Consider the following 23,015-nt stretch of genomic DNA (forward strand, 5'->3'; position numbering starts at 1 on the left):
GGTTTAGGTATGTGGATGACACCTGGGTCAAAATTAAAACCCATGAAATTGAATCCTTCTCTGAACACATCAATGCAGTGGACAGCAACATCAAATTCACTTTTGAGGATGTCAATAGAAATAGCCTAGCCTTCTTGGATTATGCGGTGCACATTGAGAATGACAGAAGCCTCAACATTGAAGTATACCGGAAACCTACACACACAGATCAATACCTACTGTTTGACTCTAAAAGCACTATTTCACTTCACTCTAAGAAAGACAGTAAACTTACTTGTTAGGTGAAATCGATTAGAGCCTCGATTATGAGCTTCCAATGTGAGTGTCTCGTTTAAATCAGTGTAATAAACAAGACTAAAAATGCACAGTGGGGAAGAGATTTATTCTCTCTTTCTTTTTTGACTTCCTCATCTTAGAGTCTTAAAAAACAAAGATTTTAGGAACGAAGACTGCAGCATCTCTTTAAAAAAAATCTCTGGGAGATCAAAGTCTCTGGGAGATCTCTTTCTCCCCTCATTCCTGATGGGTGTAAGAGATCAGAGGCCAGACGATGCAGTCACATTGTGGAGCTGCACACACACGCAGACACATAAACACAAGCCAAATCTTATCATACACACTGTTATGCAGACAGACACACACAGACATGGGTCCTGGCTTTCAGATCAAACAAAGGTGGGTAACATCAATCCAGCCTACCTGTCTGCGAAATTTCTGTACAGCAGAGAGCGTGCCAGCTAGCACTGCACCACTCCCTGTCTCCTACCCCCTCCTCCTCTTCCTCCTGCTCCCCTGAGAAATACACCTCTGAAAAACTATTTAGTCGCTGCATTCTTCTGTGGGAGGCTGTGAAAGCGAGGGCACTAAAGACTGAATCGAAACCAGCATTCATTTTTAAAACAGCAAAGAAGTGCAGAAGTCTCTATTATGATATGTTCTTCTGCAGACATTTTAGCAGAGATAGTGCTACAATCGTGTCAAAAATCTCTTCCATTTGTACAGCACTTCTGTGTGTACACAGTACTTATAGTATTTCCAGTAAAAGTACACACATACTGGGTCAAAAACCTATTATTTGGCTGGACTGCCCTTTGTCTGTTTGCTTCTCTCCTACTCTCTGTGCTCACATATATAGTATTTTAATATAACCAAATTCCCAATAAAGCTGTTCTTATTTACATGTTTTTCTATTTCTGTTGTCAGACAACGGAACAATTATGAAATAGTGACTGAAATGTGGCCCATTAAGACTACATGTTAAGCAGCAGTCCCTTAAAAAATCAGGATTTTAGCTGCTGCTCTGCACTGCTAAAATCCTGATTTTTATAACTGCGACGTCAGTTGACAAAATCACCAGACACATAAGTTAAAGGCAATGGCTGCAACTATATTTACTTGTAACGTGGTCAGTCAGAGGGAAAGTTAGAAGCTCATTCACGTCTATGCAGATGCCGTGCGGTCAATTAAATGAGACGCATAGAGAGTTGTGCCTGCGGAGGGAAAGCCTGACCTCTCGCTCATGGGACTATACTGGCAACTCTCTTCTACGGAAAACAGCAAAGGTTTGTCCAAAAAGTCCAAGTTTGTTGGTAGGTGCTTTTGTGAAGAAAATGCGCTAAAGGTCTCTGAAAAGTCTGTAAATCTAGCAACAGAGGCTCGAAGTTTGCAACACTGTCTCTAAACGCCCCCCCCTATGACGCTATAGAAACTGTATGTACCAATTCATTTTGAAAAAATAATAGCCAAAGGGGAACTAACTCTCAGCCGGCCAACCACTGGTGTAACATCAGCACTCAATCAGTCAGTTACTCAGTCAGTCACAGACATTCACGTTTATAGGGTTGGCCCTGCTGTTGCAGTCCAGCCAAAAAAATGTAAGAAAAAAGGACTATTTTCTCTCTAACTTTTCATTTCCAATAGAATAAATCAGCAGAGCCAGATAACATTGTTGAATAATTAAAAATGTTTGGATAAATTTTACACCCTTATTGAACAGAATAGTTCCAGGTAGAATATCATTTTTACCCATGAGAGGAAAACACTGTTGTCACTGAATGTTTTGCTAATCTATTATTTCTCTGCTGCTTCAGGCTCAGTCACACCTTTTTGTGAAAAAAAGTATCATGATTTCATAATGTAAATAATTCAGATGTACCTTTATTGTTTGCATCCATCGGAAGTCAATTGAATCCCCCACGGACTGACTTGTTCATCAATCCAAAACATACACGGTAAATGCAGACTCTGCAGTGCCACATGGTTCAAACAGATTGAATCTTCTTTTTACACAATTATTATTATTATATTATTTTTGAATAATAACTGGAGTTACACAACAGAATCAACATACCTGCTCTTGGAAATTACAGCTAAAATATCAATGCTAAATAACCTTTTGATTACTTGTGCTTAAATTTGTTAAAAAGAAAATAGTTCAACCTTAAAGGAACTATTTGTAAGTTTTCTATTGCTACATATCCAGTGGTGGGAAGCAACGCCAATGTTAACTTTTGTTTAACGCTACTCAGAGGGCGTATTATAACCTCTTGAATTGTAAACACAGTGGTGGCTGATGCTCTTGGTAAGGGACCATCAACACCACATGCTACTCGATAGAAACTACATTCGGCGACATATAAAACTTACAAATAGCACCTGAAATATGAAGTAAAATTTCTCATGCGAACTCTCCTCCTTAATAAGCAAGGATAATTTTATGCAGGAGACAAATTATAAATACCCACTGAACTCATTTAATTTATTCATTCACTCAAATTTAACTTAAAGCTGAACTAGTCAAGATTATTATATTAACAACAGATCAAACGACTATGTGTAATGCGAAAGGTGTTGCTCATAGTAATGAATCCACCCAGAATTATCATCCTACTCTGCAGTTCCCCTCAGCTATGTAGAGCATTTTAGCCTCTCTCAGCTCATTGTTCTGGCCCACAATTTTGCAGTTTTGGTTCACTCATCAACCCCATTTGCAGTTGCATTGGGTAGCTGTTTTTAGCACTGTATGCTACCTGCCCAGCACCAAACAGAAGATGGGCAGAATTTGCTAGGAAAGCCAAAGCTAGCTTGTGTACACAGTGGAACATGTAGCCGCTAAGGAGCCAGATATTTCCCTCAAAAGATGGTAGAGACAAAAACAGAGCTTAAGTGAATATGAATGTTGGACTTACAATTATGGATGGCCAGGAACACAATACAAACTGATGCTAATGTTGCTATATGTAAAAGTGTACGTATGTAAGTGTTTAAGTGTACTGTTCGCTGACACAAATCAAATTTATACAGTAATAATATGTCAATCTTGTGTTTACAGGTTCCTCTCCTGTCCAAAAGTGGACAAAAAAAAAAAAAAAAAAAAAAATCAATGAATACTACATTAATTTCACACACACATTTTAACATTTCACTTTGTTAGCATTTTATAGATGCACAATGCAGATAAATATCAGTCCATTGCTCAAATACACTGACTGGTCATATATTTTTTCCCTTTAAAGAAGTAAACCACTGTGCCAGTCGACTGGATGATAAAACCAGGTAATAACTAGAAAATGGATCATACACACTTATCCATTTCACCTAACAAGAAGTTTTACTGTCTTTCTTAGACTGACATGAAATAGCACATGCTTTTAGACTGCTGCTCCGTGCGTTTACATGAACTTATGTAACCACCTTACAATCATCTTTCTCAAGTAAATGTCATATGAACAAGAAACCCAACCTGAAAACAATCAGCAAAACCCAACACTACTACAGACGCAATGAGATAGTATCAATGTTTCATTTAATTGAAAAATATAATATCCTGAATGCATATTACACACTTGTGTGTGCATGTATTCCGGCTTGTACGCTCAGATACAACCAGATAAGTAAAGAAATCCAGTCTCTGGTGAAATCTAACATTTAGGTTCATCTGTGTTTCGGGAGGTCACACAGACTGCAAGTCAATGTGTCTCTTTCGCACACAAAACAAATTTCCAACCCCCCAACCTCAGGCAAGCAGCTACAGCTACACATGCAGCCCCAGCTGCTCCTCTGTCCTTCATCTAATGCTTTCACTTCTCGCCAAAGTCTGCATTTTATAAAGCATCTTGGACCAAGAGTGCTGGAGTCAGTTTATTCACGGAGGCTCTGTAAGGGAAGATTCCCAAACAGCACCTTGAGAAGTTTGATATTTGAGTTGCGCCTGCCTTGCAGAGTTTCCAATTTTTCTGGCTTAATTGTTGGTGGTTAAGTGTCCAGCTGGGTGAAAGGAAGGCAGAACCAACCGCATCAGAGAGGGCAGCAAGTTTAAGGAGTGCCTGACATCGGTTTAGGCTACTGACAGCTGAACAGAAGCACATGCTGCCACATCTGGCTTCTAGTTTAGCGTGCAGTTCCCCTCAGTTTATTTCAGCACTATGATTATCTCCGTCCCACTGCCTTACAATGGAACAAAGAGGGTTGTTGTCTAAGGATAACTTTGGGAAACAGAAGTCCTGAGATTAACTGCTGATGAATGAGGATGAAAAGGTCAGAATCAGAGTCACAATTTGATGCCTGGGAATAGAGGGCAGGGTGTCCTGGCCTACTAAAATGAAAAGCATTTCTGATTGTCGGAGATTATGGAGCTATCAGCTCAGTGCTCTGCGCATTTTCTTGCTCTGCATGCTCCTGGGTTTCTTCGGTAACCTTGTCAGTGTCCTCGTAGTCACCCTGCTACAGCTGGACCATGTGCTCCACAGCTGGGGTTTACTGGCAGAAGAAAACCACCACAAAGTCAAGAGAAAAGAGCAGGGTCCCCATCCAACCACGGAGTAGTCGTACACATGCTTCTCCAGTCAGTATAAACATACACATGGATGATTATGTGCATGTGCAGGCACACAAACACAAAGAAGAGGCCTGCATGTGGAATAAAGAAAACACTCTAATTTCAACAGCAGGCAATCCCAGTCCTTAGAAGAGCTGTCTTAGAAAGGTTACAAGTTTAAAACACTGAAAATTTTAAGTAAGATCCTGAAGACCTATCTACCTGTTCATTGAGTATCTCGAACCTAAAATTTCTGTTTCATGGACTGTTCAGAGTCAAATGTCAAATCTTCTTGCATTTTTAAAATGCATGTTTGCAGCTCTAAAAAGCAAAAACAGGTACTCTAATTGTTTGGAAGAATTTCAACTTTCATAGCTATCAATCATGTGAGATGTAGCCTTCAAACTATACATAGCCCTTGTAGGTAATTATGTTGACGTTATATAGCCTGGGTCTTATCTTCATTATTGTATCTGTGCTAACTTTACACTAAACCCCACGCTGAGATATGTGAACCCCAGCAAAGCAGATACAGTATATCGTAGCGCGCGATTCCTAACTCTTTAAACTTTGATTTTAAATAAATAATTTAAAATGCTAGTTCCTCAGTCCTACTGAAAGTAAACATAGAAGCCATCTGAATTAGCTATTGTAGTGAATTAACTGGTCAGGCTAGCACAAACTTTGGGAAATGAAATTATACTGGGGAAAGCAGCATGAGCCTCCTAAAGAGTTCCAAATCAACTTAATTTTTACATAAATAGTTGGTCCCAAATTGTGATCTTGAATGGTTGTGAGTCAGCCAGGTGAATCTAGAGAGATTATACATGGTACCCAGTCACTCAGAGTCAGCTTGCTGCAACATGATCACAAGATTTCCTGGTTGAGTTTTTACCACTTAGGTGTTAAAAGTCGAGAGTCTATCTCATTCAAATATTTTTCCCTCTCTCTCACTGCTCTAGTAAAGGCTAAATTCACCTAGATTGGTGTTGTAGTATTAATAGTAGGTACACTGACTCATGCTAATGCTCTCTCTTGCTTTCTCTGCTGTTTAGGTTCTCATCTTGACTAACCCCTCTCGTAAAGACAAACCCTTACTCCCTGCAGCTATTAGATGATACATGAATTTTACAGGTTGCCTAGGAGCGTTATGTTTATTTTGCTGCTTTGGCATGGTCTCTTGCCCCTATTATACTGTTGCTTTAATGTAGTTGATAAAGATATTTTAAAGGAATAGTTAGATTTTTTTTCCTGAGAGTTAATACTAGATGAGAATATTTATAACACTCGCATATTTTTCTGTTAAAGATGAAGCTACAGCTAACAGCCAGGTAGCTTAGCTCAGCATAAAGACGTGAAACAAGGGAAAACCACATTTAGACAAAGCCAGCTGGCAAATAAGTGTATTTCCAAAACTGGTGAACTATTGGTTTAATCTTTTGTTCTTTTGCATTTTTGTTAAGTCATTCTAGATACAGATTCCCTTTGTGGTTTAATGTATATAAATTTTATTATTTACTCTAGTTTTGAAAGACATATAGTGCTGTACATTTGGGTATGAACCTTTTTGCTTCCTCCCTTGTAAAACCTTTCAATATAGAGGAGTTAACATCCACGGGTGAAAAGTGGAGGGGTGGGGGTGTCTTTGTGTGTATGTGTGAAGGTCTGTGGTATGATTGCATCTCTGCTGCCTCACTACCAGCTCAGACAGGTCTCAACTGGATGCTCCTTCCACCTTAGCAGGCCTGTCAAGTCAAAACAGCTGACTTCATCCCACAGGAAGCCGGGAAGACTTTTTCCAAGGTGAGACTTGGGTTAGTAAAATATGCTTTGATCCAAACAGGGGCGGAGGAAGGTCTTCCCAAAAAGCATCCTAACATCTGAGTGGTTACGGTGCTACATATTTGCAAAAGACCAAAAGAAGAAGCCTGTGATAAGATGATTTGTTGAAGCCCAGGTCACATAGTAAAACCGCAGCTGTGTGTGGAAATGCTAAAATCAAGAATGTAGAACATACAGAATATTTGGAATATACAGTATGATTCCCCATGATAAAAACACACTCAACTCTGGTCATGCATCAAAAATGGCTATGTAAAGGGAAGAGGTCAAAAATAGTAAGACACACAATCTTGTCTTGTCCAGATCAATTTCAGAAGGCACATCTTTACACCGTGGTGAGCATCCATTTTTCATATGGCTAGACTGCCACCGTGTGGTTATCTATGATGACTGCAACAACACAAACTGATCTAACTTCCACCTGCTAATTTAATGTACTGCACTACATTTGTTCCTCTAGAATAAATAAGACAAGTATTGTTCAACTATACACATTTTGTTGAGATGGGTTTATCTTAAATTCAACATTAACCTTTATTGAAACACCTTTAATTCTTAAAACCATACAACAAAAAAAGACAACAAGTGGTAGTTTCCGCACACTAGAGAAAAAAAAAAGCAACGAAGGCCAGCATACTGAGAGCAAAAAATGTCTCTTTTCTTGTCCTTTAATCCATGATCTACTGCTGGAAAACACTGTCTTGGCAGTGTTTTTTTGTTGGTTCTAGGTTAATCTGGTACATAAGTGCATGTAGTCGACAATTTAAAAAAAAAGAGTAGCTTCAGATTTTTCAAATTTCACCAGTTCAATGGTCCCAGTTTTGACATCAAAGCTCTCCATGTGGACTTGTGGTCGTCTCGGATGTTTCTGACTCCTCCAATGTTTCTAAGGTAAAGCATGTGCAAATAATAAATAATTAGAAATGAACTTATACATTGACTTTTAATATCGATATCTTACAACTTCAGTGCACAATATAAAATGTGCCGTCAATTGGTTCCATATGCTGTAGTATCAAAATTTTGTAGCAGACAATACAAACTTGCAGCTCAAGAAATATTAAATAGTATATTCAACAAAAACAAAAACATAAGGCTTCTTGAACTAATTATGAAAACCTGGATGTGTTTTCAGAATGCTTAAGGCACAAACCAGATAAATCCAGTCCTCAAACAAACACCAATCCTCACCTGGCTGTGCTGTTTGGATACACTCGCCATCTTGCTCCTCAAAGCCACCCGGACAGATGCACATGTAGCTGCCTTTAGTGTTGACGCACTTCTGGTGCTCCTTTGTGCATACAGAATCTGACTGCGAACACTCATCAATATCTTGAAAAACATAAAACACAAAACTGATGAGCCAACTAGACTAGACTTAACTGAAAAATGTTGTCTTCTGGTAATGTCACCCAAGACAGAGAGCTCTCATCATCAATAAGTGGTAACATGTAAGTCTGACAAAGTCCATATAATATGAGCAAAAAGAATCTTACTATGGTATTAACAAAGACTGAAGCTCAAAAATACAACAAATATAAGAGAATAAGTTTGATGATAGCTTATATTTTTCTTATTCTTAACAAATCACCTTTAAAAAAAAAAAAAAAAAAAAAAGACCACAACCAACAATGATTTGATCCTACTTACAAGTGTTGTCTCTGTATCCAAAGCCAAATATCTTATTCCTTTGTTCCTGAGAGCAACATTTTTGTCCAAAGACTATTAAAACATCAGTGAGCCACACTGTTGCACTGGGTGACATGTTACCTCCCTATGATGAACATTGTTGGTTTTCATCTTTCCATGGGATTTGTTGACAACAAGCAAAATATAGAATATCATAGCTACTGTTTGTATCAGTTTTTGAAATGACTCTCATATTCTTCTAGAATTGATACACAGCATAGAGGAGTAGAACCCTTCAAATAGTGAATTATTTACATCATACCTGTGCAGGTGCCCTCTGCCTCCTGGTACCCGCTGGCACAAGCCTGGCAATTATCAGGACCGGCTCCAGTGCAGCCCAAGCAAACTTTCTCACAAGCTGTAAAGGACAAACACATACAAAAAACACTTTCTATTAGATAAATATCTCAGAAAAGTCTCTCAGTGAAGTGGATTCCTGATTTCTGAAATATGGCACATTTTAAAAACAGTTCATAGCCTCTATAGTCTTGAGAATCTCTGAGTAGACATAGGACATATCCCTTTTTAAAAAGGAAAAAAAGATACTATATGTCCACTTACCCTTGCAGGAATAGGAGCCTTCTGTGTTAAGGCAGTATTGATCTTCTTCACATGGAGAAGGGTCTTTGGAGCACTCATTCACATCTGCAACGCATTAGATAGATTGCAGTGAGGTAAACTGGTATCACAGAGTGTGATCTACTTTACATTCTTCATGCCTTTTATCACATCAGAATGCCAGGTTTTTGTTTCAAATGCACGTGACTCATGTGATTAACTGATATTTGCTTAGCAAATACAGCTGCAGGCTAGAGTATGTTAAACTCATATGCACCTGCAAAAAAATATATATTATATTTACAGCATTCTTCTATGTAAGGATAAATTCTCTCTGTGCAGACATTTTTACTGGGTTCAGTTTTATTCCTATTTAGCAGTAAAAATACACCTTTTTCTACACACTTCCACACAAATGACAAAAAAAATTATGATTTGATTACAACATGTGTACATTTTAACCTCTTTTATTAGTGCTGCAACTAAAAAATATTTTATCATTTTATCTGCCAGTATTTTTCTATTTAGTTATCTATTTAATTAGTCTATTAACAGTTTGGTCAACAAAAGGCTAACAAGAAGTGAAAAGTGCAAGTTACAGTCTTCTAAAGCCCAAGATAAAATCTTCAAATGTCTTGTTTTGTCCATCCAATAGTACAAAATTGTATTCAGTTTACATTGTTATAATCCAAAGAACAGCAAATCCTCATAATTAAGAAGCTGGAACTGGGGAAATATTTGGCATTTTTACCTGAAAAATTACTTACAATACACAATATATATAACTAATAAATTACAATATACAATCAATCGATTATCAAAATACTTTCAGATATGTTTTCTTGCCTGCCGTTGCAAGGCAGTTTTCTGACTATTTAAAATGTTCAAGTGCAATAAAACTATTTTAATTTATTATCATTTTAAGCATAAGATTGCAGCTCTGACTTTACCCAGAGTTATTATCGGTCCTCTTACCAACACAAGTTTCCTGGTCGTCCTCCTCCCAGCCGTCCTTGCACTCATCACAGTCCTGATTGGATGCTCCAGTACACGTTTTGCAAGAAGAGTGGCATTCTGAAGGAGGTAGAGAAGCCCGAATTCAGAATCACCACAGATTTACTAATCATTTCTCTACGTTTGTATGTGAAGGTTGGTGACATGTAAGTGGTACAACAGCTGCTGCTTATTTACTTGTTTCTGTGTTGAACTGCACCTGTGCAAAGGGAGAAGGTGTCGTTCCTCACTTCGTAGAAGTAGCCGTCAATGCAGTCGAGGCAAAACTCCCCTTGGTAGCCGTGGACACAGCTGCACTTTCCATTCCCTCCGCGAGTCCCGTCGCCATCACACATTCCATTTCCGTTACACGGTCTCTCAGAGCCCCCCACACAGGCTTAAAAAGAAAATCAGACAGACAGAAGCAGCACAAAATATTTAACCACTTTTAACATCAGTACTACGTCCACAGGTTATTGGGGTCATTTGTTTAAAAAGCTGGTATCATGCAACGGCATCTGTCATAGTCTGCCACAAACAACACCTCTGTGTGTGCAAATTGCTGTCTTGTGTTTTTCCTCACCATTGCAGTCAGATCCAAATGTTCCCTTTGGACAGCACACTTTGATGGTTTCAATGCAGAACCATTTATGCAGATCAGGATGTTTTGTTTTCCTGCATTGCAACAGGAAATAAAACAGGAAGAGATGAGGTTTACCATAATTTACTAAGTGAAACAGGTTTTGTACACAAATAACTCTGCAGTTGATACCTCTGTCAGCTTGCCTAATCATGCTGGAGGGCTTTAAATCTTTCTGTCTTTTGTTTTTCTTTATAAAAGTTGTGTTACTTCCCAGAGTTATGAAACTGTTTAAATTAAAGCAACTTGCCAATATTACTGACCATACTGACCTAGAAACTTTGACAATATTTGCATTAACCAACACCCACCTCTTGAACCACCAAGTCTCAAAAAGCTCTTCGTGCTCCTCTACCATGCGGTTGCACTCAAAGCTGCTGCTTTCACACAGTCCCTCCACGATTTCCATCAGACGAATTTCACTGCAAAAAGAAGGATGGGACAAACCATTGAGCAACAAATAGGACAAAGCAATAGGAGTCTGCAAGGGAAGAGGAAGCAATAAGTATCACCACAATTACCGGTGTGATAAAAAAACGAAGCATGGAAAATTGCATGTATGTGTAAATGCATGAAAACAAACTGTTCTTGTATACCTTGTCAAAGTGACATCCCACATCGAGTTGACTGTTTGAAAGTTAGTCTACGCTACCAGCCACCTGTCAGCTACAAATTAAAATGCTTGTCACTTAACTAAAACTTTGATAAGCTTCATGCACTAAGTACAACAGCCTCTAGCTCTGTTGTAAAGCAAACACAGCTCTGGTGACATGTGCCTGTGGCAGGGTGACCTGTAGTTTTGACAGAACAAGATGTGCTGTTTCACCTTGTCTCATATTTAGACAATTTCCTCTCCTCCCAGGCTGTATTGCCTCCGCCAAAGTTCTGCTTTGCTGTTCTGTCAAAGCCCTAAAACACAAAAACAGAATTGTTTTTGTACAGGAAAAAAACAGGGAAGGGACTGGAGTAATTTAAGACATTTCAGCCATTTGACACCATTTACGGTAGCAGGGCACATTCACTATATTGGGGTAACAAGTCTATTCATATCAGTTAAATGAAAAACAACATAACGCAGAGCTTCCGAGATGTACTCTGACCTTGTTGAACTTATCAGTTATTTCCTGGCAGGTGTTACAGGCGCTTTTTAAATCCCTCTTCGCGTTGGTGACTTGGAAAAGTAAAACAAGAGTTACACAAGACAAAAGCCGTAGTAGCCGTGGCTCTGGACCGGTGGACAGCATCTCAGCCAATCACTTAAGACCCAGTTTCATATCAGGACAAACGCTTCAGCCACTCGCAAGCAAGCTTCCCTCTAATATCAAAGTGCTGCAAGGTTCGGACACATCTAAATTAGCCGCTCCTAACATTAAATCTAAGTTAGCGTTATCTATGCAAAATGCAATGAAGAGGTATTTACATGCCGGTTGTGAAAAAACCCCCAGTACTGTTCTAGTTTTCCGCGTCAGCTTCTTGGTCGAATTGTGGCTTGCGCTGATTAACTCTCTTTGCCTGTCAATCAAATTCGCAACAAATCACCAGCCGCCACGCTCGGGACAAAAAGATCCTTCCGCACGTGGAAAATTCAGGAAACCTATTTGTAGTATTTAAAATATTTTTGTTTTTTGTTTTGGGTAAAGTATTTAATAGGATTTCTAAACAATATCTTAATGCCGTTACGAGAAAAATAATGTTAATATTTTTAGCGATATGAAAACATGTCGTGTAGCTCACTTCCTGTCTTGACCGGAAGTGAAAGCAGTTTGTCAGCTATCATGGCTGAAAAGAAGAATGTTTTGGGGCTGTCACTGTTCTTCTTATTAATTTCTGTGGCTCTCTTGCATCTATTAATTTGTCCGTTTAGTAAGGTTGAGGAGAGCTTTAATTTACAAGCAGCGCATGACATTTTGTATCACAGGCTTGACTTTGACAAGGTAAGCATGTGTTATAGATTCAGGTACTAGATGTGCTAACAAGCTAAATGTGCACAACACCAGTGAATGAAATCACTTTTATTTTTAAATTAAACATTTTTGAATACGTTACACAAACTATAGAGAAAACACTTATATTAACACAATTACCATGTATTATAAAGGTTTATAGTTTTTTAAAATCTTTTTCAGTTGTAGAGGAGTGAATTGTTTTGTTTCTGCCAAATGATGTAATTTTTTTTGGTAAATTAATATTTAATGCAAAACAAGGCCATGGATAAGATGAAAAAGCTTGTACTGTTTTAAAAATTAAAGCTGAATTAGTCCTCTGATGAACTATAAAAGTAATCTTACTGCTTTCAAATAATGTTTGCTTTATTAATAGTATATTAGAAGACTAAGGTACATTTCATATTTAAAATAAAAATTGGAGTCAATTTTATTTGTATAGCCCCAAATCATAAATTTTATTGGTTTTACAGAATCATGAATAAATAATTCATGTATCATACTACATTGCTGTATGCACTTTTACATCATATACATATTGTATATGTTCTCTAAAACGTGGGTATTTATCATAATTTTCTGCACAGTACCAGTACAATTGCAAAAACAGTTGACATCTCATTTCAAAGTCTATTTAGTACCTGTTTTGGAGCTTTTAATCATATCACATGACACGCACTTTACCAATTTATCTGGACAAAAAATGGAAATCTGAACTCTACATTTCCACGACAACTGGGCGAATTCCATCTCTTGCTAAAGATCATGTGATGTTACTGAAAGCTCCATATCAGCTATTGAGTGGACCGATGCGTCCATGTCAAAGGTGAGTTTAAAAACTGAAGTGAGAACATTTTTCCTTTATGATGTTCTGACTGTATTAGTGTTGTTGAGACCCAATAAAGAGCCTGTCCTGTCTTTCAGTATGACCATCATGAGTTCCCTGGTGTGGTGCCACGGACTTTTCTTGGCCCCCTTTTTCTTTCCATGCTCTCCTCCCCTGTTGTGTTTCTGTTGTCTCTCCTGGATGCACCAAAATTCTACTCACAGCTGATAGGTAAATCACTATAATCTCACTAATTGTCATTTTCCAAGCAATTGATACAGTATGTTAAAATAAATGTTGTGAACATGTGTCCTATTGATATGTTTTGCGCAGTCCGAGCTTCCCTTGGAGCTTGTGTTATCGGTGCACTATGGCACATGCAGAGAGAGGTCAGGAGGCAGTTTGGCTCTACGGTTGCAGGGCTCTTCTGTCTGACATGTGCTTCACAGTTTCACCTAATGTTTTACAGCACAAGGACACTCCCTAATGTATTTGCCCTACCAATAGGTGAGATGCACCGATAATAATAATGTAATTTTCCAGAAACTCTGGCTTGAGCTTTTATTTTTCTGTTTTCCTGAATTGGTGAGTAAATCTACAAGTGATGAGAGTAAATTTCTCTTCCCAGTTCTTTTAGCATTCACATCTTGGATGGCTCAGAAATATGGCCGCTTCATCAGCCTTTCTGCTCTAGTCATCATTGTGTTCCGGTCAGAGCTCTGTATCTTCATGGGTCTCATGTTGCTGATATCACTCCTGAGCAGGAAGCTGGGACTGCTGCAGCTATTCTACTATGCTGTTCCTGCTGGGATCTTGTCACTGGGTGAGTGATGAAAATACAGTATATAACTAATGCAATGCCTAAATTGAAAGTGTGCATGAAGAATGTTTTGATTCATTTTGTCTTCTGCAGCTCTGACAGTGGCTGTTGACACTTTCTTTTGGAGGAAGTTTTTGTGGCCTGAAGGTCTGGTTTTGTGGTACAACACCATTCTCAACAAAAGTTCCAACTGGGGAATATCCTTTTATTTACTTTTGTACCTTCCCAAGTTTAAATATCTGAAACCTAGAAATAATGTCTACATTTACTAATTACTATCACTAAAAATCTTCAAGGATTGTCTCCAGCCCCCAGTTCTCCTTGACTCCTCTCCCCAGTAAACCTCCCCTTTTCTCTGGTACTTTTTCTCTGCCGTGCCCCGTGCCCTGGGCTGCACGCTGCTCTTTGTCCCGCTTGGCCTTCTTGACAGGCGGATGAGGCTGCTGCTGCTACCAACAATAGGCTTCGTCTTCATCTACTCGCTGCTGCCCCACAAGGAGCTGCGCTTCATCATATACACTTTCCCCATGCTCAGTTTGGTGGCTTCCCGAGGCTGTTCTTTCATGTAAGTCAAAAATTAAAACCTCAATGTTTACAGTAAAAAATATTTAACAGTCACTTTTATCCCTTTATCAGACATATATGATGTTCAGAGTATAAAAGAAGCACCAGAAGATGGGCAACTTGCAAAAAAATTTTGTTGCTCTTAGAAATATTAATAGATATTAGGTATTAATACTGGTGCAATGATCAGAATGACATGTAGTGTGAACAGTGTGATTATTAACTATTAGAGAGAGTAGCTGCTCTTTTAGATGAACCGCTACAAATGCTACTGCTCATGTTTCTCATTTCTTGTTTTTCCGGTGCGCTTTAGTTTGTGCAACTACCAGAAATCCTGGATGTATAAACTGGGCTCTATGATTGTGGTTGGCCAGTTGTTGACCAACGCAACGTACTCTAGTATTTGTCTCTACGTTTCCCACCACAACTATCCGGGAGGTCATGGGATGCAAGAACTACACAGGCAGTTGCCAGCCACCGCAGGTTGGAGTCACTTTCAGCTCATTTGTATTTGCAGGAAGTTTGCAGAAGTGACAGTCAGTCACATTACCAATAACATAATTAACTTTGAGATATATACCACAATATGTAATCTTGGTGGTACTTCGTGAATTACTTTTCAGTTTTTATTTATGCTTATTGATTTGCACAAGATCTATGAAAAACCATAACAACCTTATTAATTGTGTAGGAGACAGTTAACAATTGTTTTTTTTTTCTTGGCTTTTTTTACTTGATGTCAGTAATTACACAAAATACTATATTATCATTGCCATTAAAAACATTGTCAAACTTTGTTCTCTTAGATGTCTTTGTTCATATTGACACCTATGCTGCTGAAACTGGAGTGTCACGCTTCTTAGAGCAAAACAGAAACTGGAGGTTAGTGTTTTTTATTTTTATTTTCATCTAAAATCCGTCAATTCAATGTGTCCAATATTGACATTTAAGGTACTTACTTTTTTCAACAGATATGACAAACGGGAGGACTTGAGTCCCACGAATCCTGAAATCAAAATGTACTCACACCTGCTAATGGAGGCAAATGTTACGAAGATACAGCTATTCCAGGACACTCATCAGCCTCTGACCTTCATAGAAGGTTACAGCAACATTGCCTTCAACTTGTTTCACCTCCCCCTTGTAAGTGTGCGATTGGAGAGAAAAACTGTACTGATGGAGAGAAAGACTGAAGCCTTGCCACAGAGAGTGTGACTTTTTTGGGAATGATGTATTGGATTGAAGAGTTAAGTTTTCTTGGTGACCAAAAATATGGCCAAATGTGACACTGTTATCTAACACCAGTGTTGTCATGGGTTAATAGTAGTATAGATTGGAATGTTAGGGGTATTTTTCCAGGTGTGAAAGAAGCATCTATCATCATTTGTCACATTCCACTACAGATAAACTGTGCCACCCCAGCATGTAAACATGGTGTATTGAGACAGTAATACTATCATCCATCTTTGCTCATGTTTAAAATGTTAAACCAGTTCAAATGGTTCTCTAATGTTAAAACAGGTATTGGAGGGCTAATGCTCTCATGAGTAGCAAGGAAAAAAAAAAGTTTTTCTCATAACACAAGTTTATCTTCTGAAAACAGCTTTGTTATATTTACCTCTGAATGTGATAAGTATATTTTGTAGCTACATTTTATAAATGAATAAAGCTGAAAGTGAATACAGGACAAAACAATGGAAACAGTTGAAGCCTCTAAATTCCTGGACTTATATGCTTTAATCGTGCATATCACTTATAACTCAAATCTCCATGTTTTGTACAATAAAATATTTGATAAGAACCAAGAAAACCTCCCGAATATTGCATAAAGAAAACCTTTATTTACAAATGACCACAAAATTTGCATGGTTCCAGTCTCAATGCTCAAACATTTATCAAATTAGGTTCAGAAGTGATTTGATATAAAAATGTACAGTACATTGTTTTACTCAATAATAAACCCATAATTTAATCCCCTGGACATAAACTTAAATTGTGCTTAAGAGACAAATTGTATATTCCAAACAAACTCCTTATTCTGAAAATACAGCAATATTATACATGATCTTATTAAAAACATTTCAACAAGTAAAAAAAAAGGTCTATTTCTAAATGACAGTACCATGAGCCACGAATTCACAATGAAAATTAAATAACATTAACTTAAAACATCTTTCAGTCACAGCATTTATTTTTGGGCCATGTTTTCATTTAGAAAACAACTCTGCATCTATCTTTAATCCATTATAATCAAAAAGCATCCTGATGTGATCTGCACAATTTAATAAAATATTTACATCATTTTTGACCTGAAGTAGTTTTGGATAAGGCACAAGGAGAGAGCAGACACACAAAACAGAAACATCGATTTACAAGCAAACACATTATCACCAACCCCTACAGCTAGAAAAACCCTCCCTCCCTGATACACTTCTGACTGAGACTTTTTATCACGACAGCTCCAGTGTTTAACAGTAGTACATAGAATACAATAAAACCTCAATCTGGCCTTTGCATTGAGACTCAGTGTATAAATTGATATTTTACATTTTGCCCAACAGAAAACCCCAGTTTCACAGCTATGCAACTTGGTCCTTGATAAAGGGTTTTCAAATTAATGCTCAATATTTATCAGTACTGAAAATAAATCAAAGGGAGGTTGACCTTGAGGAAAAGCAGACCCTCCGTATTTTCCAGTAAAGGTCTGTGCTGATTTAGGGCACAGTTGACACTAGCTGTGCTGAACAGTGTCTCGGCTGGGATGATGCTGGGAGGGCAGCCAACATAACGGGCGGCTACTTTGGCAAGATCGGGCCACAGGAACTTTTTAAGGTTCCAATAGTCAAGGGGGTCACAGCTTTGATCAAGTATGTCTTCCTCAAGGTACTCCAGCACTGCCAGCTCTGAGGACTTTGGCTTCTCCTCGTGTTTTATCTTTTGCCGGATGTCAGCCATTAGGGACCAGAGGTTGTCCTTGTTTGAGTGGGAGGTGTTGGATGAAACGGGGGCCTCGTTGCAGCCGTTCGGCATTGGAGGCTTAACTGCAACTGAGGTAGAAGAGGACAAGTCCAGCTCCTGGATTAGATCTTGTTTACATCGCTCAGCTTCTTCCTCTGTGAACAATGAAGTTTTGTATCGTGGGTCCAGCATGGTCGCCCAGGTGTAACGTGGGTCATGCAGAGTTGCTGACATTTTGCTCACCATGGCTTCCTTTAAAGACTTTAGCATGTTGTCTATGCCTACAGTCTCATCAAACAGAAGGTCTATCTTTCTGTTGAGGATGTGAATGAGTGGTATCACTTGTCCCAGAGTGGCAGTGCGGTTGCTCATCTCCCGGCAGGCAACTTCAAAAGGTTTCAGTGCATTGCAGACAGACAGCATCACCTCCCACTGATCGCAGCTGATCATTTCCCTGAAATTGCACTCAATCGACATCTCATCGATGGCTTTCTTCTGCTCCACCAGCCGCTCCAACATGAAAAAGGAGGTCCTCCATTTAGATGGAACATCCTGAATCAGTTGGTTCTCTGGCAGCTGGTGGACCCTCTGGAGTTCAGCAAGCTTCTCCTTGGCCTTTGCTGAGCGGTGCACACGTTCACAGATCTTTCGCGCAATACTCAGAAGGTTCTGAACCATTCTCTGGCTCTTTATGGCTTCGCTAACAATGAGGTCTATAGTGTGTCCAAAACACTGCATGGCGACATGGCCATGGTCCTCCAAGGTGTTTCTGATGGTATTGTTATCAGTTACAGTGAAACCCTTTGTCAGCCCCGATGAGGTGATCCAAGAATCCCACAGATACTCAAGCTGCTTTGGGATGTCATGCATATCGTGATCACAGTCTATTTGTGAGACACTTAGAAGAGCGGAGCAGTGAAAATCCTGACCCTGAGGTCTGACACTTGACTCGTACGTTGCCCAGTGGGCAGTAAGGGTCAGGTATTCTCTTGTCTGGCTATTGACCCAGATACTAGTTGTGAAGTGGACAACACCACCTTCAGCCTCTTTCAGGTGGGTCAGCACAACATCCTTCACCCTTTCGTACATATCTGGAATGGCAGTGCTGGTAAAGTAAGAAGAAGGTGGTAGAGAATACTGAGGCTGGAGGTACTCTAGCAGTCTGTTCAGTCCAGCATTCTCCACCATAGCTGATGGCTGAAGATCCAGTGCGAGCATTTCTGCAATAAGTTTGGTGATTTTTTTGGCAACCGGGTGGTGTTCATCAAACCTCTCACAGTTCTGTTCTGTTTCATAAACAGAGGTGTCCATGAGCTCTTGTTTAACATGAATTTCAGCAGACGGCACATCACCTGAGATAGAATTGTTACTTTCAAGAACGTGTCCATGAAACCTCTGCATGTGCCTGAAGAGGCAGCTTGTGCCGAGATTTGTAGTCTTTTTGCCTCTGCTAATTGTGCGGCTACAGTGCAAACAAACCACCTTTGTGGGGTCAGCAGGTGAAATGGAGAAATGGTTCCACAGTTTTGACGTCTTTTTACTGAAAACAGGCAGGGTTTGTGGCGTTTTCTCAGTGGCTGGGCTGTCAGTTTCTTTGGTTGAAACTGCGTCCGTTGCAGTGAGATTGGTGTAGGGATGAGGGGAGGAGGATTCCTTCTCATCTGTGCTTTTTTGGTTTTTGAGGACATCTGGGTGGCGTCTCATAAGATGCCTCATCAGACAGCTTGTCCCAAAGTCGCCCCGTTTCCCCCGACTGATGACACATGGACAGTAACGGCACAGTGCTTTTAACTGGTCGACTGGTGACACTATGAAATGGTGCCACACTTCAGACTTCACCCGTTTCATGATTTTCTTGTTTTGCTGGAAAACTGAATGATCCTGATTGAGGCTGGGGCCCTCAGATAGATCGCATGGTGAGGAAGTCAGGGGTGTATCCTCTCCCTGAATTTTGAAGGAGAGATTGAGAGAGGACTCCTGCCCTGAGAGATGCATCACCTCATCAGATTCCTCTTTTATATCCATACTTTCCTCCATGCTTTGGGGCAGTTCATCTGATATTGTTTCTGGTGAGGATGGAAGAAGGGGTGATTCTTTTTTTACTTCCAATGGATCCTGTAGTTGTGTACGGGACAGAAGTGAGGGTGGGTTTGTATAGGGTGGTGGAATGTGATTGCCCTGTCCATTTTCCTCAATGACAACCTCTTTGTGGGCCCTCCACATATGGCGAATAAGACAGCTTGTCCCTAGATCTTTCCCATTTTTACCCCTACTGAATTCATTCATGCAATGGATACATACTGCTTTGGAATTGTCTGCAGGCGACAGGTAGAAGTGTTTCCATACAGCTGATCTCCGACGAGAACTTGAGCTTTTTGGGGTCCCAGGAAGGCGCTCAGGCCCCCCGTCTGTCATGTCTTCAAGGTTGTTTTCATTGGAATGTGAGGATAAGAGCGTGCTGCCAAAGGTGTCAGTGTTGGCATACTGTTCTAGTTTTGGTTCGACTTTGGGTAACACTTCTTTGGATGACAGGTCTGAATTTTCAGCTGAGGAGGTGGACGGTGAAGTGTTCTTTGAGGCAGAAGTAGTGACGCTATTTGTCAAGTCTCCATTTTTTGGTGAGTTTGGGGAGGGAGGTATCAAAGATGAGGCAAGAGAGCCAGTCAGATTATTTGAGGATGCGTCTGCTCCGTCTTGTAAAAGCACAGTGGGGTGAGCCCTTCGTACGTGCCTCATTAAACAACTTGTACTGAGGTCTTTCTCGTTCTTACCCCGACTGAACTCTTTCATGCAGTATAAACAGATTGCTTTGGTACTGTCTCGTGGCGATATGCAGAAATGATTCCACGCGGGAGATTTTTTCCTCGGGTTGGTATGACTCCTCATAGATGATAAAAGGCTCTGGGTGACAGCATCCATTGCAACATCATAAAGGGTGCTTGTGTATCCACTTAGTAAATTGCTATACTCATCACCATCTCTTGTTACAAAAGGGCCAATTGAGCTACCAAATGCTAGCCTTTCATCTTCCTGCGTTTCCTCCTCCACTCCATTTGCATCCCCAATCTCCTCTTTGATATGTTGACTTGCTTCATTAATATTTTCATACTTTTCATTCTCTGTATTTTCCTCAGTATCAGTGTTTAGGCATTTGTTTGAAAGAGTGGGAGAAGCTGGTTCAGTGTCTTTTGTTTCATCTGACTCCAACTGTTTGTCACCCTGAGAAGATAAATGGGGAGAAGGGGGAGAGTCTTTATCCAGTGTTACTGAGGAGCAAGCAGATGACTTTGCATCTACAGTCTCATGAGGGTTAATGCTGTAGGATTTGAACACATAGCCTTCCTGGCCCTCAATTTTCAGGCAGGTCCCTTTTGCCTCTCTTTTTTTACTTTCAATGGAGCCATTAAGTTCACTGACCATATCCTCATTCATGTGAGAGATCCCTTCCTCCCCATCCATGGCAGCAGCCCAAGGGTTTCTGTAGAATAGTCAGGTCTGCGTTGTCAAATGTAATCACTTATTTCAGGTGTAGTCATCGATACAGCAGCTCTCAAGCAGGTGTTGTAATGTGTGTGTGGCTCTCCAGGACACAGGGTGCCTTCTTGTCCCTCTCCATTTATAACTTAAGTAGTTCCACCTCACTGCACACAACCTAGAGAGAGGGAGAGAGAAAATTCAAAGAGCATTTTAAAGAGATAACAAGATTCTAAAAAAAAATGATAACACGGGTATCCTGACATAACACATAAGACCTGTAAATGACATTTTACTAGTTTTTGTCAGCACCAATGATTTTCTTAAGTTTAAAATTACAACTCTGCTGTAAAATCCAGTTTCATGAAACTCCAAATGTACCGCTGGCACTGACCACTTTGATTTTTGATTGAGAGCAACTTTGTGGAAATAAATATTGACATGTTTGACTTTGCAAGGTGACTAGCACCGACTGAACACAGGGTTACTTTTGGTCTTTGTGAGGCTACCCCGTCACATTTAGAGGTGCAGATTCAGTCAGTTCAGTCATTCAGTCAGCGTTTTGAATCACAATACCCTGTGCTTATCCCCACACATTAAATACTGTAATGCAAACCAATTGATTGGAATAATTATGCTTACTAAAATATTCAAAATATTTATACATTTCATTGAGAATTTTCATGAATGCTATTTGAATTTTTGTTCTTTATGCTATGTAACACGAGTCCTTTTCTCCTTACCGCATTTTATTATATATAACTGCCTCACGCTACAATAGATCTATGCACAACTGAAACGGTTCCGTAATTCTACATCCATGCTGCTTAAATCTTTAATATACTAAATGTAGACTGTTGTATATAGATATTTTTTATAAAATCAAAACACTTAATCAGCTGATATCAATAATTGTTGAAATCTGCCTGGGGGGCAATGTTAGGTTGAAAAAGAAACATTGGTATACAATTTTCTGTGACTCACATTGTTACAGACTGATAAGTGTACCATTTTTGTTTTAGAGAATTGATTCTAATATTTAGTCTACCCTCACTTATTTAAAAAGAGTTGGAAAAAATATTAGAAATATCTAATTATAATGCAATACTATTCAAAGGCAATGCAAACGAAAGCCTCCAAAATGCCAGATGAGTTCAATTAAGTTTAAACCAGTTAAAAAAAAAAAAACATTATAATATCCTTCATGAAAGTACAATTTATTGCAGGGGCTGTTGCATTTAACTACATTAGTGTTAGCTACGTATATATAAAAAACTGGTAATTGGGTAAATATGTTGTGTATTTTGTTAACAAATTTCTTTGTGCCCTGATGGCAGGTACACCACAGGCTTTGGGATCAGGTCAAATGTGGTCTGTTAAGAACGACTAGTGCCTCACTTTGCACTGACCCTTAAGAAAATGTGCCACTATCTTCCTTATAATGCCAGTAAGTATTGTGTTACTGTGAATTCACGCCATCAAGATCAAGCATACATACCTACAGACAGCATAAAACAAAAAATAATATAAATAAAACAATACAAAATTCTGTTGTTTCCCAACACTACGTGATAACATTGTACGAGATACAGTATGTGTACATGCAAAACACATCAGCTCTGAGAACATTATCCTAAGTACACAAGTAAACTCACTCAAAGGCAAATTAGACTAACTTATAGCAATCTTTAGTAAATAATAAAAAAAATAATCGTTCGTTCAACTTAATGTAACCTTATGAATGTTGCCAACATGACCAATTGTATCATTGATTATTAATACATGATCTCATTTAAGTAGGGATCCAGAAAAAACAACAGCGTTAAGCCATTTCCTTAGTGATCAGTGACAGCCAGTTTTTCCGGGTTTGGGTTAAGTGCTAGGCAGGAAGA

General features: G+C 39.2%; 3 protein-coding genes across 10 annotated transcripts in view; 1 reads left to right on the top strand and 2 right to left on the bottom strand.

The window, feature by feature from the left end:
* Positions 1-7,167: 7,167 nt before the first annotated feature.
* Positions 7,168-12,205, bottom strand: creld2 (cysteine-rich with EGF-like domains 2). 2 transcript variants are annotated; one of them, XM_040142025.1, is made up of 10 exons: positions 11,639-12,205; positions 11,365-11,447; positions 10,850-10,960; positions 10,482-10,573; positions 10,119-10,295; positions 9,881-9,979; positions 8,909-8,992; positions 8,610-8,705; positions 7,850-7,990; positions 7,168-7,544 (listed from the first exon to the last, which is right to left on the bottom strand). In XM_040142025.1, exons 1-10 carry the CDS (start codon positions 11,780-11,782, stop codon positions 7,486-7,488), a joined length of 1,086 nt encoding a protein of 361 aa, XP_039997959.1. In that variant the 5' UTR covers positions 11,783-12,205; the 3' UTR covers positions 7,168-7,485. The 2 variants fall into 2 exon arrangements, with proteins under 2 accessions (XP_039997959.1, XP_039997969.1); XM_040142035.1 differs by lacking the exons at positions 11,365-11,447; positions 11,639-12,205 and adding an exon at positions 11,135-11,330.
* alg12 (ALG12 alpha-1,6-mannosyltransferase) lies at positions 11,995-16,516 on the top strand. Of its 4 annotated transcripts, XM_040141991.1 has the most exons (10): positions 12,312-12,472; positions 13,244-13,307; positions 13,406-13,538; positions 13,641-13,814; positions 13,936-14,130; positions 14,221-14,324; positions 14,469-14,692; positions 15,005-15,174; positions 15,498-15,573; positions 15,663-16,516. In XM_040141991.1, exons 1-10 carry the CDS (start codon positions 12,438-12,440, stop codon positions 15,904-15,906), a joined length of 1,419 nt encoding a protein of 472 aa, XP_039997925.1. In that variant the 5' UTR covers positions 12,312-12,437; the 3' UTR covers positions 15,907-16,516. The 4 variants fall into 4 exon arrangements, with proteins under 4 accessions (XP_039997916.1, XP_039997945.1, XP_039997925.1 ...); XM_040141982.1 differs by lacking the exon at positions 13,244-13,307 and having other exon boundaries at positions 11,995-12,472; positions 15,663-16,515; XM_040142000.1 differs by lacking the exon at positions 12,312-12,472 and having other exon boundaries at positions 13,387-13,538.
* Positions 16,428-23,015, bottom strand: part of zbed4 (zinc finger, BED-type containing 4) — a 7,331-nt gene continuing 743 nt past the window's right edge. For 3 of the 4 annotated variants that reach the window (XM_040141939.1, XM_040141949.1, XM_040141959.1), the window contains exon 2: positions 16,428-21,301. In XM_040141939.1, coding sequence (XP_039997873.1) covers positions 17,323-21,108 — 3,786 coding nt within the window. In that variant the 5' untranslated portion in view covers positions 21,109-21,301 and the 3' untranslated portion in view covers positions 16,428-17,322. The remainder of the gene's footprint in view (positions 21,302-23,015) is intronic. The other variant, XM_040141968.1, reaches the window with a different exon arrangement.

Source organism: Xiphias gladius, chromosome 2, assembly GCF_016859285.1.
Source record: "Xiphias gladius isolate SHS-SW01 ecotype Sanya breed wild chromosome 2, ASM1685928v1, whole genome shotgun sequence".
Taxonomy (NCBI): Eukaryota; Metazoa; Chordata; class Actinopteri; order Istiophoriformes; family Xiphiidae; genus Xiphias; species Xiphias gladius.